At 41.0% G+C, this 23905-nt stretch overlaps 1 protein-coding gene across 2 annotated transcripts; it reads left to right on the top strand.

Annotated features, from left to right (window-relative positions):
• Nucleotides 1-215: 215 nt before the first annotated feature.
• On the top strand, nt 216-23216 carry piwil2 (piwi-like RNA-mediated gene silencing 2). Of its 2 annotated transcripts, none has more exons than XM_033620123.2 (24): nt 216-264; nt 1224-1693; nt 1801-1906; nt 2800-2914; nt 3423-3601; nt 3780-3870; nt 5815-5925; nt 6282-6399; nt 6648-6772; nt 8544-8624; nt 8722-8835; nt 9463-9651; nt 9832-9916; nt 11681-11773; nt 12535-12675; nt 13240-13353; nt 13824-14012; nt 14990-15091; nt 15250-15366; nt 16226-16314; nt 16649-16754; nt 18905-19158; nt 20888-20995; nt 22468-23216. In XM_033620123.2, the coding sequence occupies exons 2-24, from the start codon at nt 1268-1270 to the stop codon at nt 22622-22624; spliced, it is 3210 nt and encodes a 1069-aa protein (XP_033476014.2). In that variant the 5' UTR covers nt 216-264; nt 1224-1267; the 3' UTR covers nt 22625-23216. The 2 variants fall into 2 exon arrangements, with proteins under 2 accessions (XP_033476014.2, XP_033476015.2); XM_033620124.2 differs by having other exon boundaries at nt 3810-3870.
• The last annotated feature ends 689 nt before the right edge of the window (nt 23217-23905 follow it).

Genomic DNA, 23905 nt, shown 5'->3' on the forward strand with positions numbered 1-23905 from the left:
CTGATGCTGTCATGTGCACATAAACAGCCAGTGAATTTAATTGCTCAAGTGAGGTGCCAGGTGGTGACCGCCAGAGGGCGACAAAAAACAATATTCCCCAGTATCATTTAAATGATCCATGGATGATTGACAGTTCAGTGAACCAATGTCTTGGGTCAAACCTACTGATTATCCAATAAGCGTATGGGCGGGAAAATACCATCCATCAACCTGCTAAATCTAACAGGTGGATTAATTTAACACGGACTTGTCAGCTGGTGCCAGGTAAGATATGTGTACATGTATTTTGGGCACTCATGCTTTTAACATTAATAACTTACAGTGTGTTATTTTTGTTAAAAAGGTCGAGTGATTTTGGACGTGTTTCGGCTGTATTGTATCGTCTGTGTAGCCTAATTGTCCTCAACACGTGTTTGTTCAATTAGCTAACGTTAGCTAGAATTAATTTTAGCTAACTGCGGTGCTATGCAGTCAACGCAGTTTAACATGATGGCTATTGTTCAGTAGCTAAGTGACATAGTAGTAGTAGCTAATGTAAGCTGTCATAAATGGATGAATAAATTTGTACTTTATGGCGATAAGGGCGAACTGGTGAAGCGAGGCGCCGCTAAGTCTGCTTTTACCGTTAGCATACCTAGAGTCAGACAACACGATAAGAACAAGCTAACTCAAGGTGCATCTTGAAGGTTATATTAGCTAACCCAACATTATTTCCCATGCGGTCTCATTAACACTGTCTGCTCTAGCTTTACCGCTCATCAAGTTTATTCTCTTGTAATAACTGTAAGGGATTAATTAGTTATTAATTAACGTTTTAAAAAAATGAAACATATTCTCAGTTCTTTTTGTCAACGTGTTAAATCTTGTAGTAAATTTTATGTTATTTTGCCCCTTTCCTTCTATGTTAAAGTTGACTGCACCAAGCTATAGAGAAAAAATGAACAAAGCTGCAGCCACTTGACAAATTAAATTGTCTGTCTGTATTAAATTAGACAGGCCTGAGATGTGTATCTGTTCTTCAAACCAGAGCTATATTCGTTTTGGCAGATGAATTTTAATGCATTTCAGCGCTTTAGTAATATCAATGTATGTGAATTAGCCAGAGCGTTGTCTTTTGCTTTGCATTGCATTGAGATTTTTTTTTGTCTTTACATTCTTGTCTGCATAATATCCTTAGGTGGCGTGCCATTAATGAATTTTATTCTATGGGTGTTTCCCTGCAGTTAACCCATTGTTGTGTGAACTGGTTATATCAGAAGTTGGCCAAATGGATCCAAAGCACCCTCCTGAGCTCAGCAGTATGACGGGCGTCCCCTGGCTGGGACGTGGAGCAGGATTACAGCCTCAGGAGCCGGCTGTAGGACGTGGTAGAGGGCTACTGCTCTCTACAGAAAGGCCTGGTGTAGGACGAGCCAGAGGTTTCCCAACTCTAGGTGATACCCCACAAAGACAAGGAGTAACTCTGCCCATTACTGAACCTGTGTTTGGACACGCCAGAGGGCTGCTGGTGCAGCCTGAATATGGAGGAGTTGGCCGAGCCAGGGGGCTGCTCTTCCCAGCAACTGAGCCAGTGTTAGGGGTGGCCAGAGGTGTAATCCTGCCTAGTCTGGATCCGCAGCATGTACAGACGTCACCACATGAAACCACAACACGAGACCAAACAGAGGAGACCTCTGCTTTAACAACAAAAGAGGTTGGAACAAAAAAATGTATCTATATGCATAAACAATTTGTATGTTTTAACTTTTTAAATGATATTGCCCTACATCAAGATCTGCCAACATTTTTGTCTACTTAAAGGTTGATACGACTACCTATGGTCAAGGATCAACACTGGTCTCAATGTTTAGAGGAATGGGCATTGAGCCTTCAGTGACCTCATGGGGAAGAGGAGCACCACCTCTGGGTCTGTATTAAAAGGTTTTTTGGGTGGAAAATAAACAGGCTGGGACCAATTATTGGTTTATCAGTAGTTATTGGTTGCCACTGTACATTAACAATGTTTGACTAAAATGACTTGTAGATACTAGTTTTGCACATTAAAGCATTTTGCATGCTGCTGTGAAGCAGAACAACATTACACCTAGCGCTGTAAGATGTGTTCAGGTACATATGGTGTGTCATTAATGGAGAACTACTATTGTGTGATATGATTACTTTTTGTAATAATTACGGAGAAATTCTTAGCACATCACTGATGCAGTAACTTCCTTAGATGGGGAACAGTATTGGTTACAATGCATGCAATTGCACCCTCTTGTGGCAAGAAGAAACTGCATGGTGTGAGAGGGACTTGATAAACAGAAAACATGCATGGTTTCAAATTTTTGAAAAAGCATAAATTCAATGCATCAATTCATATAATTAGCAGGATATTTCGTTAAAGAAGCATTATCACAGCTATAAAATAGCCTCCTATTCATTAAATTGTATCTATTAACAGAGAAAATATATGAAGTTAAAAATACTTGTATTCCAGTACAAGGCGATTTTTAAAAAAATGTGTTAATGGCAGAGAAATTCTTTGTATAGTTCACACTTTGTCTGAACATATGTACACACTCTTTTTTTTCTCTCTTTCTCTCTGTTTGGGAGTTGTTTAAAAGACATTTAAACATCAATATCATTAAATTAAGGTCCTTGTCCAAATGGAGACATCCATTTACCAAAGGCAGGGAGTGAGTGACCCTCATTAAGCAAAGCTCAGAGGACTGACGAGTGTTGATCTATTTTGAAAAAAATGTTAATGCAGGTTAAACCCATGTCACTCTGTACGGATTGTTTTACATTTTGTTGTAGGAAGAGGAGCAGCTGGTGGTATGGGTGATACAAAGCTGCAAGGTGTCCCAGTAGATGTCTTCAGCAGTCCAGAGAGCATGGGCCTACCTGAAGAGGTGATGGGCAGAGGTAGCAGGTAGTTGGCAGAGGAGTGACAAGAACACCTATCAGCATAACACAGTACAATACAACAATAACAACACCACTAACTACATCTTCCAAAATGGCCAGAGATTTAATTAATACCTCCCTAAAATTGTACATTGTGGCATTTATGAAGGCAGGAAATATTGCAGCGCAATTATATCTTATTGCTTTAGTTTTAGATAGGTGTGCCTGATTAACTAGGATCTGGATCTGTTTTTGTAACTGAAGTGAAGCAGTCATTTCTGAGCTACTTGTGTTTTTGTAAATGTAAGAGCAGCTTTTGGCAGATCCTAAGATGCGTACAGGATCTCACAATGCTTACTCGTGGTTAACTGTAACGTCTTTTGAGGGCATTGTAATTTTTTTGTTGGTCAGACCCTCCTATATTCCCACTGTTTTAAAATTAGCATTGATACAGAATTATTGCAACCACTGTTAGTATTAAATGAAAAAAATGATACTTAACCCTGTCTGCTGTGGAATTTGACCTGTTCCAGTCTCCGAGGCCGAGGTTTGTCCCCACAGACGATGGTGGGGCTTGGAAGAGCAGCGATGCCTCAACCTGGAGTAGGAAGAGGACACGCTCTGCCACCTCCTTTTTCTCCAGGTCGTATCGAGTCTGTTTCTCCAGCCCCTGAGCAACAAGCAGCTCTACACTCTCAGACTTCCCACACTGGTAGGAAAACTCTGAAAAATGTTTCTGACTATTCATGAGACAATGCAAAAGATAAAATATTTACTTCAGCTAGGTTAAAATAGATGATCAACCTTCATTGTAATTATATTTAGTTAACATGATTATATGGGTAACAAGAACTTATGATAAAAGTTTTTAAAATGCCAAAAATCTGAAGGAATCGTGCCCCTGCTGCCCACTACTCCAGAGTTGCCGAAGCCTTCTGCTGTTGCACCGGCAAAGACAGAGCTGAAAATGGAGGCAGTCTGGTAAGTAAACTTTTTTTAGCTGGTACTTACCTCTTAGGGCCTTGACACACCAAGCTGACTTCCTGCTGCTATTATGTCTCTGTAGCAAATAGGGTTGGGTCGGTTCCCGGTAATACCAATTGGGTTCGGTACTCCGTCTTGGACCGGGTTTTATTTTGAGACCGACCGGACCAAGACGGAGTACTGAACCGAATTGGTATTACCGAGAACCGACCCAACCCTATTCGCTACAGAGACATAATAGCAGCAGGAGGTTCTCGGTAATACCAATTTGGTTCGGTACTCCATCTTGGACCAGGTTTTTATTTTGGGACTGACCGGACTGCATACGTCATACTTGGGCGGAACGTACGTGGAGCGGACTCCTCGGAGATCCGCCCGGACTAAAAGCAGATGTCCGCAAGCCCTGTGCGCACAAAGCTCAGATTTTACAACCGCTCCGCGCACCAGTGTCACACAAAAGACTGCTCGGCATGTATTTTTCACATCGCGGGGATTTTTCACGGACAATGTTACAGGAAACTACAACGTGGAAGTGCGCTCGAATATGGAAGCCCGAATGACTGCGGACATTCCTCACGGAGTCCGCTCTGCTTATAGTACGTCCGAGTCTGTGAGCACCTGTGTCTGCCTCTTCGCCAAGCACACAGCGAGCAGGAGAGAGAGGGGAGTGGGGGTGGGGCGGGGACCGAGCTAGGGGGTGTACTGTAGCCTGGAGTTTGTTTAACAGTGACGGGTAGTCGATAATGGCAGACAATTTAGTCTCGAAGAATTTAGAGAATGCGCCAATATGGCAACACTTTGGCTTTGAGCCAGACGAAGGAGGCAGCCCTTGTTTGCACTGACTGAGTAAGCTAAACCTGCAAATTTATTTGTAAGGAATAAAAGAAACAACGTGTTACTGTCACTCTGTTGTCTTATGGTTGTTTTTTATTTTAAATGAGGCAGTTGCGCCCCCAAGTGGCGAATATCTGGTATTACCGACTTGATGCGGTTTTTCACAAAAACCGGACCGTTTTTTCCCCTCATACCAACCCAATCCTAGTAGTAAACTGTCACCCATCACTAACTGGCTGTCAGTCGAGCCTATCAGAAGCTTAATCTGTGCATCCTGTGTTATTACATTACTCATCCACCTCTTCTTCCATACCATGAGTGAAGTGCAACACACACCGCCGCCATACGCTGCACGTCAAAACGCCTGCCTCCATTATATTCTATGAAGCAACCCACACTGGCGACGGCCGACGCGCCGCGCCGCTCTGCTTCAGCCCACTGCTCTATTTCCAGCGCGGCCGGCGCTCATGGCGGCGCTGCGAGAAAAGCCTTTTATGTATGTTTTCGGCCGCCGTGGTATCAAAACCAGTTGTTTCAAATTTTTAATAAGATGAAACTCACCCGTGAAATCCAAGTTGCTGTTGCCTTAAAGTTTTTCCTCTTCTTCTTCTGTTACTAGCAGTTGGCAACCGTTGGCAACTAGTGTAGGTACAGCCACCTAGAGGGCTGGGGTGGGAAATACATGTCAACGGTGCTGCTGCGGGCCTCTGCCAGTGTGTGTTGGGGGGCGGCACTTGACAGCCACAGCGCCGCGCCGGCGGCGGTGTGTGTTGCACTTGAGGATGCCAAAGCAAAACAGAGCAAAATGTTACATTTGTTTCGTGACCATATGATGCAGCCTTTATTTATTGTAAATAAAGCAAGCCTTTGACTATGGTCTTTGTGGTGTGTTCAGGTGCATCGTTTTAGAAATGTGAGGCAACGTAGTGCGTTTGATCAGTCAGCTTTTATCAGTGCTAGTTGTGTGAGATCATCTTGCTGTCTCAAGGCCACCATTCACTTAAGATTTACAGACACAGAAGATAAAACCCAGTACCACCAAGTAACCCACTGTTTGTGTTGGTTGTGCTTAAATGATCTTGTGCATTTATATTCTCATCTGATCAGTGAGCCACAAAACAAGGCTGGAACAAAAGGAGCTCCTATAACTATCGGCTCAAACCACATCCCGATTCGCTGCAAGAATGAAGCTGTCTATCAGTACCATGTTACATTCACGTAAGTATTTGGTATCATTTGTATCCTCATTTAGCAACAATTAAATAAATGGAAATTTAAAAAAATAATAATAATAAATGTGTTAAGTATTAGCCACCATTTCATATGAAACAAGACTTTGTTCAACACTTGATAGCACGTTTTTTGAATGACAACATGAATCAAAAATGGACATAGACAACCAAAGCTAAAAATATACTGAAGCAATGCTGTTAATAAAATCCCAGAGCTGACACATTTAGTGCAAAGGTATTCCATAGAAGCTATTTGTTGAATAATGTTGTCAGTGGATACTGGTGATTGGGGAAGTGCTGTGTGGTTTTTAGAAGTCACGAGTGTTGTTGTCTGTCTTTCAGTCCAAACGTTGAATCAATGGCGATGCGTTTTGGCATGATGAAAGATCACCGCTCAGCCACAGGGGAAGTAGTAGCTTTTGATGGCTCCATACTCTTCCTGCCTGTGAAGCTGAATGACGTAAGTATCACAGTTAACTTTATCAGTCATGTGACTAATTGACTAAAGTGTGTTAACAATTTTTAATTAATTCAGATTGTGTGTGTAGATGACCCGAGTTCTTACAGAGGTCTAAAACTATTAAAAAAGTAGTTGTTCATTTAAATGTATTGAATTTTGTCTGTGCAGATCTATACAGTGCAAAATCTATCAGATTGCTGAACATAACACTGGATTCCTTGTTTGCATAATATTTTGATGACTTGCAGGTGGTTGTTCTCAAGAGTTTGAGACGGACCGATAATGTGGAAATACAAATACAAATTGAGATGACGAAGATTTTGCCACCCAACTCAGATCTATGCATCCCATTCTACAATGTGGTGCTCAGGAGGTATTTTTAAAAACAGATCCTACACTGTTTGGTCAGAGATTGACTACTTAATTTATGTGCAGTCTAAAACTTTACAATTGGAAACTTTGAAATTGTGCCAACATTCAGATAAATGGTGTTCTGCTATACTGTAACTACATGTAATTCACACTGTGACATAATAGCAATAATTTACTTAACCTGTCACATTAAGATTTTTTTATTTTATTTTTTTTTTTTTAAATGCTGTAATTGCCCTCCGTTAACTCGCAAACAATAATATTTTAATACAGTTTGGGATATTTTTTCTCATTTTAATTTCTTTCTCAGAAGAAAGCGTTCAGCTGGTCCATTGCTGTGTCAGTTTCTCAGTCATTCTTATATTGACTAATAAGTTGATGTCCTATTTTTCTCTCATGCGGTGCGGCCTCTAAAGGATAATTTAAATTTGGCGTTGTTAACAGTTGTGTAACAGTGATCCAGGATATTCTTCTCTCTGATCGGACATTTTATAAACTGTTTGTAGTTGGGGAGTTCATGGGTGAGGTTACCTTTTGTTAAAGTCACCAAGGACAATAACTAAGGAGTCCGCTCCACACACACAGTAGCTATCTGGTCGGCGAGCGTGCGCTGTGCCTCCTGCACGTTGGCCTGCAGTGGGATGTAAACACCGACCAGAATGAATGAAGCAAACTCCCGGGGGGAGTAAAAAGGTTTGCAGTTGATGAAAAAAAGATTCCAGATCAGGAGAGCAGTGCTGCTGGATCATTGTCACGTCATTACACCAGCCACTGTTAGTGTAAAAACAGGTACCTCCACCTATAGTTTTGCCGGAGAGTTCGTGTTACGATCCGCTCTAAAGAGTTGGAAGCCTGCCAGCTGCAGTGCAGAGTCCGGTATCGATCCACACAGCCACGTCTCTGTGAAGCACAAACTGCAGATGTAGAAAAGTATCCGTTTTTCACCATCAGTAGCTGAAGTTCATCCAGTTTACTGGCCAGCGAACACACATTGGAGAGAAATATACCTGCATGGCAGCGGTGTGCAGTGTCCGCATTGGCAGAGACGCACAAGTGCACCGGCACGTTTCTCCCTCCGCCGGTGTTTCACTGCACGAGCAAAGGTGAGGGCACCTTTGGCCAAAAAGCCCAATAAATCTACTGAAGGCTCGAGAAAAGTGGGATAAAAATCTGCTAGAGTTGTTCCCCTGACAAAAAAAGCCTTACAGCGTCACTGGCCCGAGCGGGCTTGTGGCCTGTCAGTCAACTTGCCCGACATACTTTTTGATTGGCCCCGGGCCATCAGGCCATTGCTTATGTCAAACCCTGTATTGTATATTACTAGTTCGTTCCGTTACACCATTATTTAAATGTCTTCATGGTCTTCTACAGTCAAATCTCGAACTACATTACACAGCCCCCACGATCTCGGGTAGTACCGCTCCATTTCATTCGTATCTGTAAGCTTTCAAAAACATGCACAAATATGTGTTGATCGAGTATGGACAGAAGGCTCCGTCCATCTCCATTTCTGCATCTAATGTTGAACATAAATGAGCCTTAAGTAGTTTTTAAGACATGTTTTTATGATCTGTTTGACTTCAAACCAGACTGCTTTAGAAAATGGACATTTTTTTTTTTTGATTTCATGAAAGCCATTTAATGAAAAACTCTAAGCAACCATAATTATTTAAGAAATCATGCTGTTTTATTTCACTGTTTAGGACAGTCTAATGACAGGACATGACTCGTTTTTGTTTTTTGTTTTTTTGTTGGTTTTTTTTTTTTTTAAGGGTAATGAAAATCATTGGGCTGAAGCTGGTGGGTCGAAATCATTACGATCCAGAAAGCGCCGTCATTCTTGGAAAACATCGGTAAGTACTGAGTTGAATTTTAACATCAGAAGGCAGACACCTGCTAATATCATGGCAACACTAGCCGATTCATTATTTTGCTTGTCTGTTTTTGTAGGCTGCAAGTGTGGCCAGGTTACTCAACCAGTATCAAGCGCACAGACGGAGGCCTGTACCTGAATGTGGATGTGTCTCACAAAGTCCTGCGGAATGACTCCGTGCTGGATGTCATGTGAGTTCACACAGAACATCAACAGTAACACACAAACAGTGGCAAGTTCAGATAAATTCATATTTATAGGTCAAACTGGAATTTTTTTCATTGTAAAGCAGCCAGGGCCTTACACTTCTATTTCCATAAAGTGTTACATTCTCAGTGGTCAAAGCTATAGGGCAGGATTTTTTTATGTCTTTCATGATAAAATCAAGAGGGCATCTTTTCATCTATTTCTCCTGTTTGTCCGTTGTAGACATGCTCATACAAGTTTAAACATCAAATATGCCATGACCCTGTCACAGAGCTATTTACAGTAAATGTTGTGTTCTATGATATAGTCATACATATTTGAGGAGCAGGTTGTAAGAACATGTTCTGAGTGCATCTGTCCTCTGAGACAGAACTGTAAATAGAATTGACCACTATAACCCTTCCCTCTGGGGATGTGGTTGGATCAAGAGGTGAGTTGGTTTGCCAAGTGCAACAGGCTTATTGCATCTACAGATTATTTATAAATAGTAATAATCTTTCCCTAGCCTTGCCCTTTCTCTCTAAACATGAAAGGCCAAAACAAGGCACACGGCCTTTCTGTTTAAGCTGAAAATTGAAAAACCTTTACCTTTGGCCCCTGCTGTCTGCTAGGAACATGCTGTACCAGCAGAGCAAACAGAGCTTCCAAGATGAATGCACCAAAGAGCTCATAGGCAGCATCGTCATCACCCGCTACAACAACCGCACCTACCGCATTGATGCCATCGAGTGGAACAAGTCTCCCAAGGACACCTTCACTTTGATGGATGGCACCCAAACCACCTTTGTGGATTACTACAGGTGAGGTTGCTCCGTTCATGATCTTTTCAAAACAGACCAGAAGAGTATAGCAGAAGTTTTATGTATTTGTGGGTTGAAATGGTGTCAGTCTATACAAATCAAAGAAGCAATGAAAGTTTTAACTATAATTTGAACACTTATTTATCCTCATTGTATTGCATGGCTTTCCACATTTATCAGCAAGAACTATGGGATTACAATCAAAGAGATGGACCAACCTCTGCTCATGCATCGTCCAAAGGAGAGATCTAAGCCGGGAGGGAAGGTAAATGCTCTCCTCAGCATCAGTTATTTTATCATAATAAATGCTAAAGACACATGGTAAAGTATCTTTTTTTTTTTCTTCAAATAATGAAGTAAAACTTTTACAGCAGTATACTCAGCGGATATGCAACTAGTGTTGTCATGGTACCAAAATTGGGACCCACGGTACAATACCAGTGAAAGTATCAAAGTTCTGAGTAGTATCATGATACCACAGCAAAAATTAGGCAGATGTGCCTTTTGTCAGTTAGAAAAAGATAAATCACTTTTCTATAATACATCAATGATATTTCAATGGAATAACTGAAGAATCATACAATAAACTGTCAAACTCTTAACATGAAAAAATATTAATTAGACCCACACAAAACATTTGTGTAATCCAAGGCATTTAATGACTGGGACCAGAAAATAATAATTTTCTCGCTATTGACTCCTATTCATATTTTCCGACCCTAGAGGTCCGATGGGGGTCTACCGGAAGGGGCGTGACTTAAGAGCTCTATAGTGCTCCGCTGTAATCCTGTCTGTGACCCCCGTTCAACCCACAACCGGCAGGATTTGCCTTTCGTTTCTGCTGCTTGTTGAAATCTGCACTCACACAGCGTGCTCCTGAATGATTTCTTTTGCTCGTACAAAACTATTTTTAGTCGCAAATGCCAGTAAAATGCTCGCACCGTAGAGCTCTGTAGTGGAAAACAAATCACTGTAGCATATATAAACAAATCTAGCCTACAAGTAAAAAACAAATAAATAATAACTTTCACTGCTTAAAGATACTCAATAGCTCAGCTAATACCTGACATGTCACTGGAAAACAAACCACTGCAGCAGCATATTGAGTGCCAGGTGGCCAGCGCGCGCCGTTAATGAACAGCACATGGACACTCACCCCTTTGTGTTTGGACTTTGAACTTATCCCACAGTCGTGGTACCGTGGTACTACGGTACTCCAACATTATGGTATCATATGTACCGTGGTGTTTTAGTACCGCGGTCTACCGTTGGTACCAGTAGAGCGTGCAACACTAGATGCAACCTTGTGGTTACAATGCAATGAATACATTTCACGTCAGGACTTGGCGGATTAATTAAGCATTTTTCAATCTGGACCCTATTTACCTGTCTAAATCAAAGACTGATGTGAATAACAATTTTTGAAATTGGTCCAGTATTGAGCGAACTGGCAGTGGCCAGCAGCCACAGAACGAGCTGCAGTAAAAGCAAATGGGGCAACTGAACATTGTCACTGTATGTCCATTGAAAGTGGTTATTTCTGACACAGAGCGGTTCAGATTGTTAATTCAAGTGTCTGAATTGTCTTTACCTTTCACTTTATCCGGACTGTTTGCTGTATGGTATTAGTTTGTTGGTTTGTCATTTCATTTAATCAGAGAATAGTGTTTTCCAGTTTTGTATTGAGTCGTTAGATTTAAAAAATCACATTTTTAAGAACCCATATCTGAAGCTTAAATCTGCTAAATGCCAACTAATTTAATTAAATGTTTCATGTTTAACTTACTTATTTCAAAGGAATCTGCGTATAGTGAACATAAAAGAGCACAATAGGAAATTAAATTGTAATTTCTAATAGCACAAGCAAGCAACATTTCTGTGCAAGATCTTATTTACACAAGCAGCCAGAAGCAGGTGTAGATATAGTTCGTAACTACGAAAAAGATCAGAGCTACTAACATATTGATGAATACCGTTGGTAGTAAACACTTAACTGTGTAGATAATGTTATAATATTGATTTATTGCAGCAAATCATTACTGGGGAGATCCTTTTAGTACCGGAGCTCTCTTTCATGACGGGAATCCCAGAGAAAATGAGGAAGGACTTCAGAGCTATGAAGGTAAATTTGATGTTGACACAATTCTCTTCCTCTCAGATGCTGGTCTTATACCTTTAAACCTAAAGAGCAACATCTACATTACGCATCTGTAAATACATGACTTTGTCCTCACAATGTGAACAACAATATGTAATGCCTTTAACAATTTTTAATTTTACAGTTAGTGTTTTTCATTGTGCTGAAAGCAGGCAAGGTAGGTCTGCAATTATAGCTTGGTTATACAGGTTCACACCAGTTTGAACATTCACTATCATGTTATTGCCATGTACCAGAGAGAGACTGTGTGTGACAGTAATTGCATTGACTGCAAATCCATTCGTCAGATCTTATCTTTAGGGCTGGATGTAAGTTTAAACCCCAAGAGCTGCCATGTTTCATTAGAGCCTTGGCTGTTAACAATGTTGTCCTGACAAGTTTAAAGAAGTGAAAAGAAATATTTCTTCCAGTGAAGTACTATAAGTATAAATGACTAAAAATTGGCAGATAATTAACATTAGTCCAAATGTCCCAGTTATATTTAGCATATTGTATTGTTTTAAACACTGTAGAAGGTCAGAAATGTCATAAGATGGTCGACACAACTATTCCCAAACCCTCAGTGACATAAAACTAAATGTGAAGTGTCAGTGGTTTAAAAAGTGTTGAACAATAATATCTGTCATCTCAGGAGATGCAGGTCTGGAAATATTTGTCTAAAAATAGGTGATAAAAGAACGTGTGGTAATACACTCAGTGACAGTGTCTTTTGTTATGTGTTGTAGGACCTGACCATGCACATAAATGTGAGTGGTGAGCAGCACACTCACTCAATAAAACAGCTTCTGAAGAACATCAGAACAAACCCTGAGAGTCTGAAGGAGCTCAGCCGGTGGGGACTGGACATGGACTCGGAAATCCTGGTGGTGAGGCTCTGCTGATAACAAGACTTTATTCTAACTTTTAATAGTTAAAGGTCCAGTATGTAGGATTTATTGGCATGTAGTGGGGAGATTTTAGATTGTAACCAACTGACACTTGGGTGGCTGGCGCAAAAACAACACAGATGGCCTTAGCTAGAGCTAGTGTTTGATTGTTCTGAGCTACTATAGAAAAAACATGGCGGACTCCGTGGAAGACTGAGTTACAGGTTGAGGGCAGGGCAAGACAGTGACTACATCTGCCCCTAGTAACCCATACCAAAAAAAAGAGTCATTACTTTTTGAAGTCATAGTAAATAGTGTTTCTTTTGAAGCAGTGGTTAACAATCCTGGTCAGCTACCCAGAGCCCTCTGGTGTCTCATACTGGGTACTGAGTGCAAGGAGCTCTGGAAAAACAGGATATAAGAACATCAAGTATGACAATTTCTGTAAAGTATTTAAATGAAGTCTGACTGTCTGATAGGTGCAGTGAAGCAGGCAGGTAGAAAGACACACTTCCCACACTTTTGTTTTGAAAGTATACTGTGTGATGTCTTCCTCTCGTGCAGATGAAAGGTAGAACTCTTCCGGTTGAAACCATCTGCCTACAGTCTTCATCCTTCACCACTGGTGCTGACGTATCCTGGTCCAGAGAGGTTGTCAGGGATCCTTCAATCAGCTCTGTGAGTACTTGAGGCAAATCTCTGATGCTGTCTCCTAATTTTTGATGAATATAATTTAGCCATAATGCATCATATAAAACATTTTAACTGGGAAGTTGATGAAGTAAGGCAACAACATTGTCTGGTCTTTGTCTTTTTTCTTTTTTTACCCAAAGTTAATATATTAGTGATCTGTGTAGTCGTGATTACCAAACTCCGTCTTCAGTGATGGTGACCACAGTTGTATCTGTCTTTCTCCCAAGCATCCGTGTGTAACCACTAGTGTTGTCACAATACTGGAATTTCTTTCCTGGTTAATGGCAGAGAAAAATGACTGTGGTAAAAACTAACAATAAGGGAGTGAAAGGCACAGCTGGTTCTGGTGTATTCATACTGCAGAAAATTAATATTTAAATCGTTTCAAATATTCAGAATTGTCCCACAAATGATGGCTGTATTACTGTGTTTCTTTACCAACTTACCTATCTTAGATCCCATTAAACACCTGGGCCATCTTCTACCCTCGCCGCTGTGCAGAGCAGGCTGAAGAGCTGGTTTCCACCTTTAACAAGGTGGCTGGGCCTATTGGGATGCGACTGGAGCGACCCACTCAAGTGGAGCTGAGGGACGATCGCACTGAGACTTATGTCAAGAGCATCCACGCTCAGCTCACCAGTAAGGTATGACATAACATAAAGATGTAGATTAGTGGCCTACCAAGTAATTTAATACTTCAAACTATCGATCTATCTAGAGAACCATCTAAATGGATAGATCTGCCTTTTCCTGTGTCCTCCAAGCGTGTCCACTATGCATCACGCACAGTGTGTCTACATTACATTTTTCTGTGCCCTGCCCACATGCTTTTAACTAATTGATGGTGAATTTAAAAAAATGTCATATTGGTGCTATCCAGTGTTATACATTGGTACAAATATAACTTAACAGTATGTTAGGGGATTGGATGTTAGGTGTTAAACATAGCCACAAGAATTGGTGATGAAGTTGAACCACTACCACCAGATATTTAGCAGTATAAGAGCAGAACACACCACACATGAAGTGTTGGTGTTTGTGCTATTTGTCATGATGAAGGTACTCTGAGCCTAATGGATGTATGTAGCACTTTATATTATGAATTAAGTATGTCTAACATCACTTGCAAATATTTGTCCTGGTATTGTAAATGGCAGTCTCTGTGCATTCACAAACAACAAATCCATGTGACTGTTAGCTCTTGCAGTGACTAAATAACAGTTGTTGTGTTTTTGCTGGCATCTAAAAACTCTATTTTTAACTAACAGTGGTTGCTGCAGAAACCAGACCGCAAAATGACTGACAGTGGTTCCAGTCTGGTTGCCTTGGGCAACATGAGCAACTGTTACTCTCAAGCCCTGAATGATTTTGCATGATTTAGCCCATTAACTACAAACTGCATCTACATTACTGCCAATTATTTATAATTCAGTTTTTCAGGCGGCTCTCTGGGGAACCATGTAAAAAATTCATTGTATCCGTTTGCATGATCCGTCTTTCCTTGCTTGGAAAGACATTTAAACAGCTATGCAAGTTTTTGCATGTTGAAATGATAATTGTGTGTGTGGTACCACTGAACTAAAATCATGCCTAAATAACTCCATTTCTTATCTGTTTACAGCCCAATATGCAGCTTGTTGTTTGCATCATGGTAGGCAACAGAGACGATCTCTACAGTGCCATCAAGAAGCTCTGCTGTGTCAGAAGTCCCATCCCGTCCCAGGTTCGTAGTGCTTGTCCATGTGGTGTGCATGGCAGGTCTAGAATTAGAGGAAAACATAGTAAAGTTTGAAACTGTTAAAGAAGTCCTTTCTTATGTTGAAAATATTTTCTCCCAGTCAGAAATAAAGGTTAGCGTCTTTGTTACTTTTTGTGTAACAGGCCATCAACGTCCGGACAATATCCCAGCCACAGAAGCTGAAGAGTGTTGCCCAAAAGATACTCCTGCAGGTGAACAGCAAGTTGGGAGGAGAGCTGTGGACTGTCAATGTTCCTCTGGTGGGTATCATGTTATAAGGCGGAGGATGCAAACGCCTTTTCTTCCTGGGCTGAATGGGAAGGCAGCCTAATTTGGGTTTATTGAGCAATAATGCCTAATACTGCTTCTTAGGACGATGTATCATAATCAAAGGAAACATTACGCCAATCAACTAAAACATTAAAACCACTGGAAGGTGAAGTGAATAACACTGCTCATCTTGTTACCATGCAATGTTTTGCTGGGAAACCTTGGGTCCTGCACCATGTCACATTGCAAAAACTACTTAAGAGTAGCTCAAGAAGCCTAACAGAGCTCAGGCGTCAACCTGGCCTCCAGATTCTACAGATCCGAATCTGGTTGAGCATCTGTAGGACGTGCTGGTACCTTATCTCACAACCCACAGGTCTCAGAGGATCTGCCACCAACGCCCTGGTGACAGACAATATAACACATCCCCAGAGGTCCTGTGTCAGTACATCAAAACATCCCACATATGCTCAATCAGATTGGGATCTGAGGTATTTTGAGGTCGGGTCAATGTCTTGAGCTCTTTAAAACGTTCCACGGGCCATTCCTAAGTAGTTTTTGTGGTGTGGTATGGCGCACTCTCCTGCTGGGGTGGGGGTGGGGGGGGGGGGGGCACCTCCAAAGTGGAGTGTCCTTGCAGTGAAGGGGTGTACTTGGTCTACAACAGTGTTTGGGTAACACTGCAATGTTATTCACTTCAGTTGCTAGTGGTTTTAATGTTTTGGTTGGTCACTGTATACTTATGTTTCATGGAACAGCATTAAATAGATGTTGTGGTTCATCTGAAAAGATGATATAGTATTATTGCAGTCAGTGGGGAAATAATGGATCTCTCTCTTACTTAAATAGAAAAACTTGATGGTAGTGGGAGTTGATGTCCACCATGACACCAGCAAGGCACATCAGTCAGTAATGGGCTTTGTTGCAAGTTTGAACAGGTAAATCACCCTCCTACCCTTTTGCTACTTGTTTGAATTTCATATTTTTCAGTTGTTATTCAATCAGCAGTTATTTCTTGAATTTATGTGCAATGTTAGATTTCATTTCTGTTACTACCTATAGCATCTATTGCCACACAGAACTCAGTCACTTCTTATGACAAGACTTGCAGATTGTAAGTTTGTATCTGCAAAAGTTCTTTTAGAACATCTCCAAAATACGTGCATTATAGCTGAAGATTAGTGCTAAAAATGTTTGTTTTAGAGAATAACCATGTATTTCTAATGGCGATAGTATCTTAACAGAAATGCATTTGCTTTTTTCCTTGCCCAGCTCACTGACTCGCTGGTACTCCAGAGTGACATTCCAGGCACCCACTGAGGAATTGATCAACGGCTTCAGAGTTTGCTTACTGGCTGCACTGCAGAAGTACTACGAGGCAAGTACTGCCAGCATGCATTAAATAAATGCAGTGTTTCCCCTACCATTATTTTGGGCATGTGATAGCATGTAATATTGTATGTTTGACAACCACTAACGCTGTCTAAGCCATTGACAGTTAGTCTACAAGCTAACAAGTTGACATACAACATAAAAAAATAAAAGGTGCTAACTACACTAACCACTCTGATACATCTGCTAGTCACTGATTTTGGTGCACAACAGACTCCTCGTCTGAGTCTGGGTATTACTGAGGCTCAAACATATATGAATGAATGCAGGATGAAAATACTGACAATGATTGATACATTTCAATGAAGGACAACTTAGACTACAGACTCAAAGCATTTTAACCTAATCAATTTGGAGAATTGCCAAAATAATGTTTGTATTTGCTCAGTAGCTAAGACTTAACTTTAGTCAAAGAATGTCTTAATGTTTGTCTTACTTATTAGCTAATAGACAGTGAAATGTCTTGTAATTCAACCCCCCTTCTCTCTAAGCCACACCTTACTAGGGATGCACCGAATATTCGGTAACCGAATATATTCGGCCAAATATTGCAAAAAAAACACACATTCGGTATTCGGTGGAATAAGTTAAAAACAAGGCGGAATAATAGCGGTGCGGTTTTGATAACACAATCAAACAGCGTGCTGTGACGGGCGGATTAAAATGTTGGCACTCGCATTTGCGACTAAAAATAGATTTGAGCGAGCAAAATAGGCTTACGCCAGGGCCACACTGCCCGCGGAAGCGCCACGAATAGCCTCGAAGCGCCGAGAATTGAAGCCAGTTCCCTTTCGGCACCCATGTTAACCAATTGTGTCATCTACAGCGGCCGCGCCGCGCAGCTCCGCCGCCGGCCCTGCAGCGATCAGTTCAGCGTCTGGTCTATGTTCTGCGCAAGCCGCGCGAATGTGTCAAGCCGGGCAGTTACCCATGATGGACAAACAACAGCTGGGAGCAGAATCGCTTGGCGACCGGCGTGGAGAAATGCGTCTGATGTGAACGGAGGTGCTCCGGCTCGCGCGAGAATTTCGGTGCGCTGCGCTTTGCAGGCAGTGTGGCCCTGGCGTCAAATCATTTAGCACGCTGTGAAAGCAGCCTACAGATTTCAACTACCAGCAGAAACGAAAAGCGAATCCCACCGATTGTGGGTTGAACGGGGGTTACAGACAGTAATGTATTCCTGTCAAATACGGCGGCCATCAGCTTACCGGCGATGGAGAAGTCGGCTTCAATAATATCCTCTTCTTGGTGTGTGGACTGCCCAGAAGTACCTGAACAGCTGAGCCAGCCGAACACAGGAATGTGATGTGTCAGAGGAGAAACGAGCCATTCACAGCCTACAAACCTCGCCGCACTTTAGGGACTGTTCTTTACTTATGAAGGGGAGGAGGGTGGCTGGTTGATTATTTTATTTATTTATTCTATTTTGATCCCCCCTATGTTAATCACTGATTGATGCTGTTTTTGAAGTATGAATAAGTCAGTAAATAATTTATTCTATTGAAATATCATTGATGTATTATAGAAAAGTGATTTATCTTTTTATAAATGACAAAAGGCACATCTGCCTCATTTTTGCTGTGATATCGTGATACTACTTAGAACCATGATATTTTCATTGGTATCGTACCGTGGGTCCCAATTTTGGTACCGTGACAACACTAATCTGGAGGGGGTTCAAAACTAAACAACGATATTCGGAATTCGGTACTCGGTATTCAGCCAAGCGTTTAATATTATTCAGCTTCGGCCACAAATTTTCATTTCGGTGCATCCCTACACCTTACCCTTTTGGCAGAGAATCACAGATGACTGATACGTTCTCTTGATTGTCATCTTTTACTGTCCGCTGGTTCAGTGCCTCAAGAAAATATCTACTGAACGGCAGGAGTGGCCTGCCATAACTCAAAAAGAGCAATGGCCCTAAAAAAACGTATTTCAGAGTTAATGATGTGATCTACATGGACTCTCTGATACTAATGCCCAAACTTAAACTGGATTTTTAACATGTGTTGTGTAGATTTAAAATGTTATGCCACATATAAAAGCATAGAGTGCATTGCAATGGGAATTAAACTTAAATATTTTATTTTCACCCACACCTGACATAACACTTGCGTATGTGCTTTTGTGTAGGTGAACCACAACTTGCCAGAGAAGATTGTGGTGTATCGGGATGGTGTGTCAGATGGTCAGCTGAGGATGGTGGAGCAGTACGAGATCCCACAGTTGATCAGATGCTTTGAGACTTTTCCCAGCTATGAGCCCAAGCTGGTCTTCATTGTTGTCAAAAAGCGCATCAGCACCACCCTCTACTCCTGGGCGGCAAGCAGCGTTGGCACACCTCCACCTGGAACTGTTCTGGACCACACCCTCACTCAGAGAGGCTGGTCAGTCTTTTGCAAAAGATTCCTGTGTTGTTTCTTTGGTCTTGCTGAATGTATCTTTCACAAAACTCTCCATGTGTAAACACAGTGGCCTGTTAAAATCAATGTGAAGGCTGCATTTCTGAACACCGTTGTTGTTACAATGAATCCAGCCATGCAGTTGAAAAACATGGGGTGCAGATGCAGTGCATTACATCTGCAGCAGCATGCCCCCAGCAGAGCGCGTCCACAGTCAGTTGACGCCACCACACTGACCATGGAATCCATGCACACCTGCATAGGCGTTGCGCTGCTCATCTCTGTTTGTATGTGGCTGGTCTTTTATGCCTCCACGATGGTGATGGCCATGGCTGGAGGCATTATGTTTTCAGGTTGTCACTCCGTCCATCCCATACTATTATTAATACTCCTTATCGATTCGGTACTTTATCTGTATTGTCATCGGTTCTTTTTCATTTCTGAATAATTGCTTTTTAGAAAATATATTCATTTCAAAAGAATAAATTCAGAGCAGGATAACTATATTTTAAATAGAAAAAAAGTGTTTCTAGAGCAACAACAGTGATTTTTTACGACAGCAACGTCACTATATGAATAATAATCCTGACATCACAATACTGAGTGAAGTTTAGTATTTATCAGTCACTGAAAGTCAGTCCACCTGTCCTCGTGTCCTGATCCCTCTTTGCTGATGTGATTCACTGTGTGCAGGTAACATTAGTGCTGGTAGAGAGAGTAGGGGCTGTTTGCGTCAGCCAGCAACTTAGTTTAAAAGTATCTGTCCAATTTTAAGGTAAGTGTCAAACTAAGTCAGTCTACATACAGACAGCTGTCATTTTAGCTTATTAGTAACAATTTGCTATTAGCCGAACTAGCGTGCTGTCCTTGTGTAAAACATAACAATGGTGATGGTGGATGAAAGACTGTGGACAAAGCATTTGAATATCCCTGTCTACATGTTCATGCTTGCTGAACACATGTATTGATAAAGTATTGGTTTCTTACTCCCTGTGGTTTAATTGCACTTAGCGTAATGAGCGTAGTTGCAATCAACTCGAGTAATTTTGAAGTTATCTTTACTTCGTTTCCACTGCAGCCACTTGGCTGTTCACTGACTACCGTGGTGAAAAGCCGTCGCGCGCGCGCGCGCGCGTGTGTGTGTGTGTGTAGGATCTGTTTAAAAATGATTGAAATGAATACCACCTCATTGTATATAACGCATGATGCAAATGCAGCAGAGCAACCCAGTGGGTGTTACACATTTCACGCTAGAATAAATCAGATCAGTGCATCCTGTAGTTAAAACAATCCAGTTAATTAATTCATTACTAGTTTATATAGCCTATGTGCTTCCAAACCCTGCACAACCAACTGCCCAATCACATGGCAAAACTCAGTGTGCAAACAATGAAGGTGGCACACAGCCACATGCTACAATGAGGGAGTCTGTGTCAGATAAACAGAGCCACTCCTCACCGCATTTGACATGTCACGGTGGTGCCACATTTCATTTCATTTCAGTTGTTCAGCCACAGATGGCCCGCTCTCTGCTTCAATTGGCTTTTACAAAAGCAGTGTTACACTGTAACATTAAAAAGGCTTCAACACCATCTTCTGTTTAGAGGACTAAATATGTGCACTTTGATGAGGGCTCCATCAAAGACTGAGGGTAACTGCTGTTGACTGTTTTGAAGTTTGTAACACTAAAGTCTTGGGGCTTCTTTTCATTCAGGGTGGACTTCTTTCTGATGGCACATCACATTCGCCAGGGCTGTGGACTTCCTACTCACTACATCTCTCTGTACAACACAGCAAACCTCACACCAGACCATTTGCAAAGGTATTGATGACCAAGTTTCTTGTCCACTATTTCTCAACAAATTGACAAATGTTTAACGTTCAGAAAAATGTAAACCTTGGAGAGCTTTTCTTAAAGATATCAGACTACCTCTCCGTAAGGCATTCAGACGTATGTACCTCTCTGTATCCACTAGTCATACCTCACAGCTGATCAATGTAAATCTAAGATTTAGTAATGAACGAAACATGACATATGTATTTTCTGAAGTTATATTTTTTCCAAAACTCGTTATCTGTCCTGTTACATGCATGTTTTCTGCTACTCTTGGTAATTTAAAAAATGTTGGTGTTATTTGTCAAGATATGTATTACAGCAAATATGCAATGCAAACTCCATTTCATGATATACTGTTGCACGAGAAATTATTGTTCATGTATCCAACTCGGTGCATCTGCATCTGAAGTAACTTAAGTCTGCAAATTATTTTTATTAGATTCCAGGGTTTCCCACTGTTAGGGAAACCCTGGAAAAGTCAATGAATTCCACAGTCTTGTTTTCCACGCCCAGGAAAGTCATGGCATTAGTAGAATCCTTAAATATTTGGGCAAAGTGATGGGGTTTTGTTTTATGTAATGAAATTAATTGTTATACTAATCTTCCATGGAAAACCTTTCATTTAACATAACAGTGTATTTATTTTCTGTAGTTGCTGATGTAATGTAGCTCTAATATGCATCACTGCGCCAAGTTTTGTTTACCACGTACACTCCTTGCCCTTTCCTTTGCCAGAAGCTCATAAAAATGTCATCAACGCTAAGATGCCAAGATTTATATGCAAGGACATGTGGCCCCTTGGTATTGTTTCAGGAGATGGGTTTCAGATTCTCATGATGGAACTGAAGCCATGATATAAAAATACAAGTCATACCACAATCTCAAAACGCATAGTCAAACTGCATGACACCATGCTATACAAAAGGATAAGATGCTTGCTCTTACCATAGACAGATGGAAATCACTGGCCATACATGCTTATGAGACAATCACAGCAAACTGTTTTTCAGAGTCAGGGGAACTTATTTTTGGTGCACTAAGGAGCTGAGAGGAAGCCACACAACTGTCCGTGTTGCAGAAAGCATCAGCATTACGCTGGATGAATTTGACGGCATAGGCATTTGCAATGCAAATTTGTTTGACCGTGATTTTTGGGGAAAGCAACAGCACTAGTATGAGCTAGGTGTACCTAATAATAAAATGGCAAGTGTATGTCGGATGAAAAACTGCGCTATCTATGAGAAACAGCAGTTGTAAGTGCACTCTCAACAACAGTGGCTGAAAAAATTTATATTTTGAACATCAAAACTACTACATGGGATTGAAGTGTTCCTGCATTGATATATTTCATGTATTTTTGGATTTTATTCAGGCTCATGAAAATAAAGAGACTTTAAATGTTAATGTTAGGTCAGTTTGACAACACATTTACCATTGATGCTTTGTTCTCACACCAGGCTGACTTTCAAGATGTGCCATTTGTACTGGAACTGGCCGGGTACCATTCGTGTTCCAGCACCATGCAAGTATGCCCACAAACTGGCTTTCCTGTCTGGTCAGTACCTGCACACAGAGCCAGCCATCCAGCTATCAGACAGGCTCTTCTTCCTCTAAGCTGCACCAGTTACTGCAACAAGCAGACTGCTGAAGTCAAAGCAAAACCAGCTGTGATGAAAAACAGTACTGAAACACCCGAATGACAAACACCTCATTTGAATCAATGAGGGATTCATTATTATGTCTCATTTTAAGCTTTAAAGTATTGTAGGTTTCACCTAGTATTCTCATATGGATCAAGCCTTTAATGCTAATGTTTCTTAAAGAGCTGGCCAGCCTATCACACCTTGATAAAAGCTAACTCTTGTGTGTGTGGTATTAATGTTTTAATTTCAAGTGTAGTTGAAAAAAGGGAAACATTTTTGTTTGAAATGATTATTGGCCCAAAGTTGGCAAAGTTTTAATTGAGTTTTGAGTATTTTTAGCCTCTGTTCATGTGGCATAATTATTGGTCAGTTTTGTTGATGCAGACACTTCATCTGTGACTGATTTTTATTATTTACTATTCTGTACTTGATAAACAGCTTAACACAGGTTTACATGTTTGATCCCAAAATGTATCTTTAAGGTTTCAGCTTTGTATAACCATAATACTAAAATGTGTATGGTTTAAATAAAGCTTGACTAACTGGGAGGACTTTCAATAAAACATGACTTTTTTTTTCTCTCTTCCTCGGACACTTCATGTTGCACCACCACAATCACCCCATAGCGTCGAGTACTTACTTGGCGAAAGAAAGCACTATCATTTTCAAATTCAACTCATGGTGTTGGTAGACATCTTGACACTGAAGATACTTAAGAAATCATTTATATTGTACATTTCTGCTTTGGTTGGATATGAGTTCTCTTTCATAGCATTAGTTTCGTGTCTCACTATGGGAACGCCTCCTGCGTGACATCATCAGAAGCTCAAATAACATTACACCAGCCCTAATTGGCTGGCACTAGTGAAGTAAATGTCAGAGGGGATGGGACCCTCCTCCTATATATTGGGCTGACATAGCATCATTTGTCCCAAAACCTATTCTCGCTTCTCACAGAAGCCTGTCAACAACTGTGCTGTCAGGTGCTTAGCTTAACTGTCCACAGACTGTGGAATGTATGACTTGGTCACCGGGTGCTTCGTTCCCAGCTATACAGTTGCACACTAGTTTACGGAGTAGCAATACTCTACTGAGGCTAGTTTTGGTGTAAGGTAGCAATACTTTCACCTTGGATAGTAGCAGTACTTTTCGAAACAAAAGTAATAAACTTTTTATATAGCACCTTTCAAAACACAGTTACAAAGTGTTGTACAATAAAACTAAATTAAACCACCAGAAGAATAAAACAAAT

This window comes from Epinephelus lanceolatus, chromosome 9, assembly GCF_041903045.1.
Source record: "Epinephelus lanceolatus isolate andai-2023 chromosome 9, ASM4190304v1, whole genome shotgun sequence".
Classification (NCBI taxonomy): Eukaryota; Metazoa; Chordata; class Actinopteri; order Perciformes; family Serranidae; genus Epinephelus; species Epinephelus lanceolatus.

Coding starts and splice junctions, on each gene's coding strand:
- piwil2 (XM_033620123.2), top strand. CDS start 1,268: ATGGATCCAAAGCACCCTCCTGAGCTCAGCAGTATGACGGGCGTCCCC. Junction 5,926..6,281: donor CAGTACCATGTTACATTCAC/GTAAGTATTTGG, acceptor TCTGTCTTTCAG/TCCAAACGTTGAATCAATGG. Junction 8,836..9,462: donor GACTCCGTGCTGGATGTCAT/GTGAGTTCACAC, acceptor GCTGTCTGCTAG/GAACATGCTGTACCAGCAGA.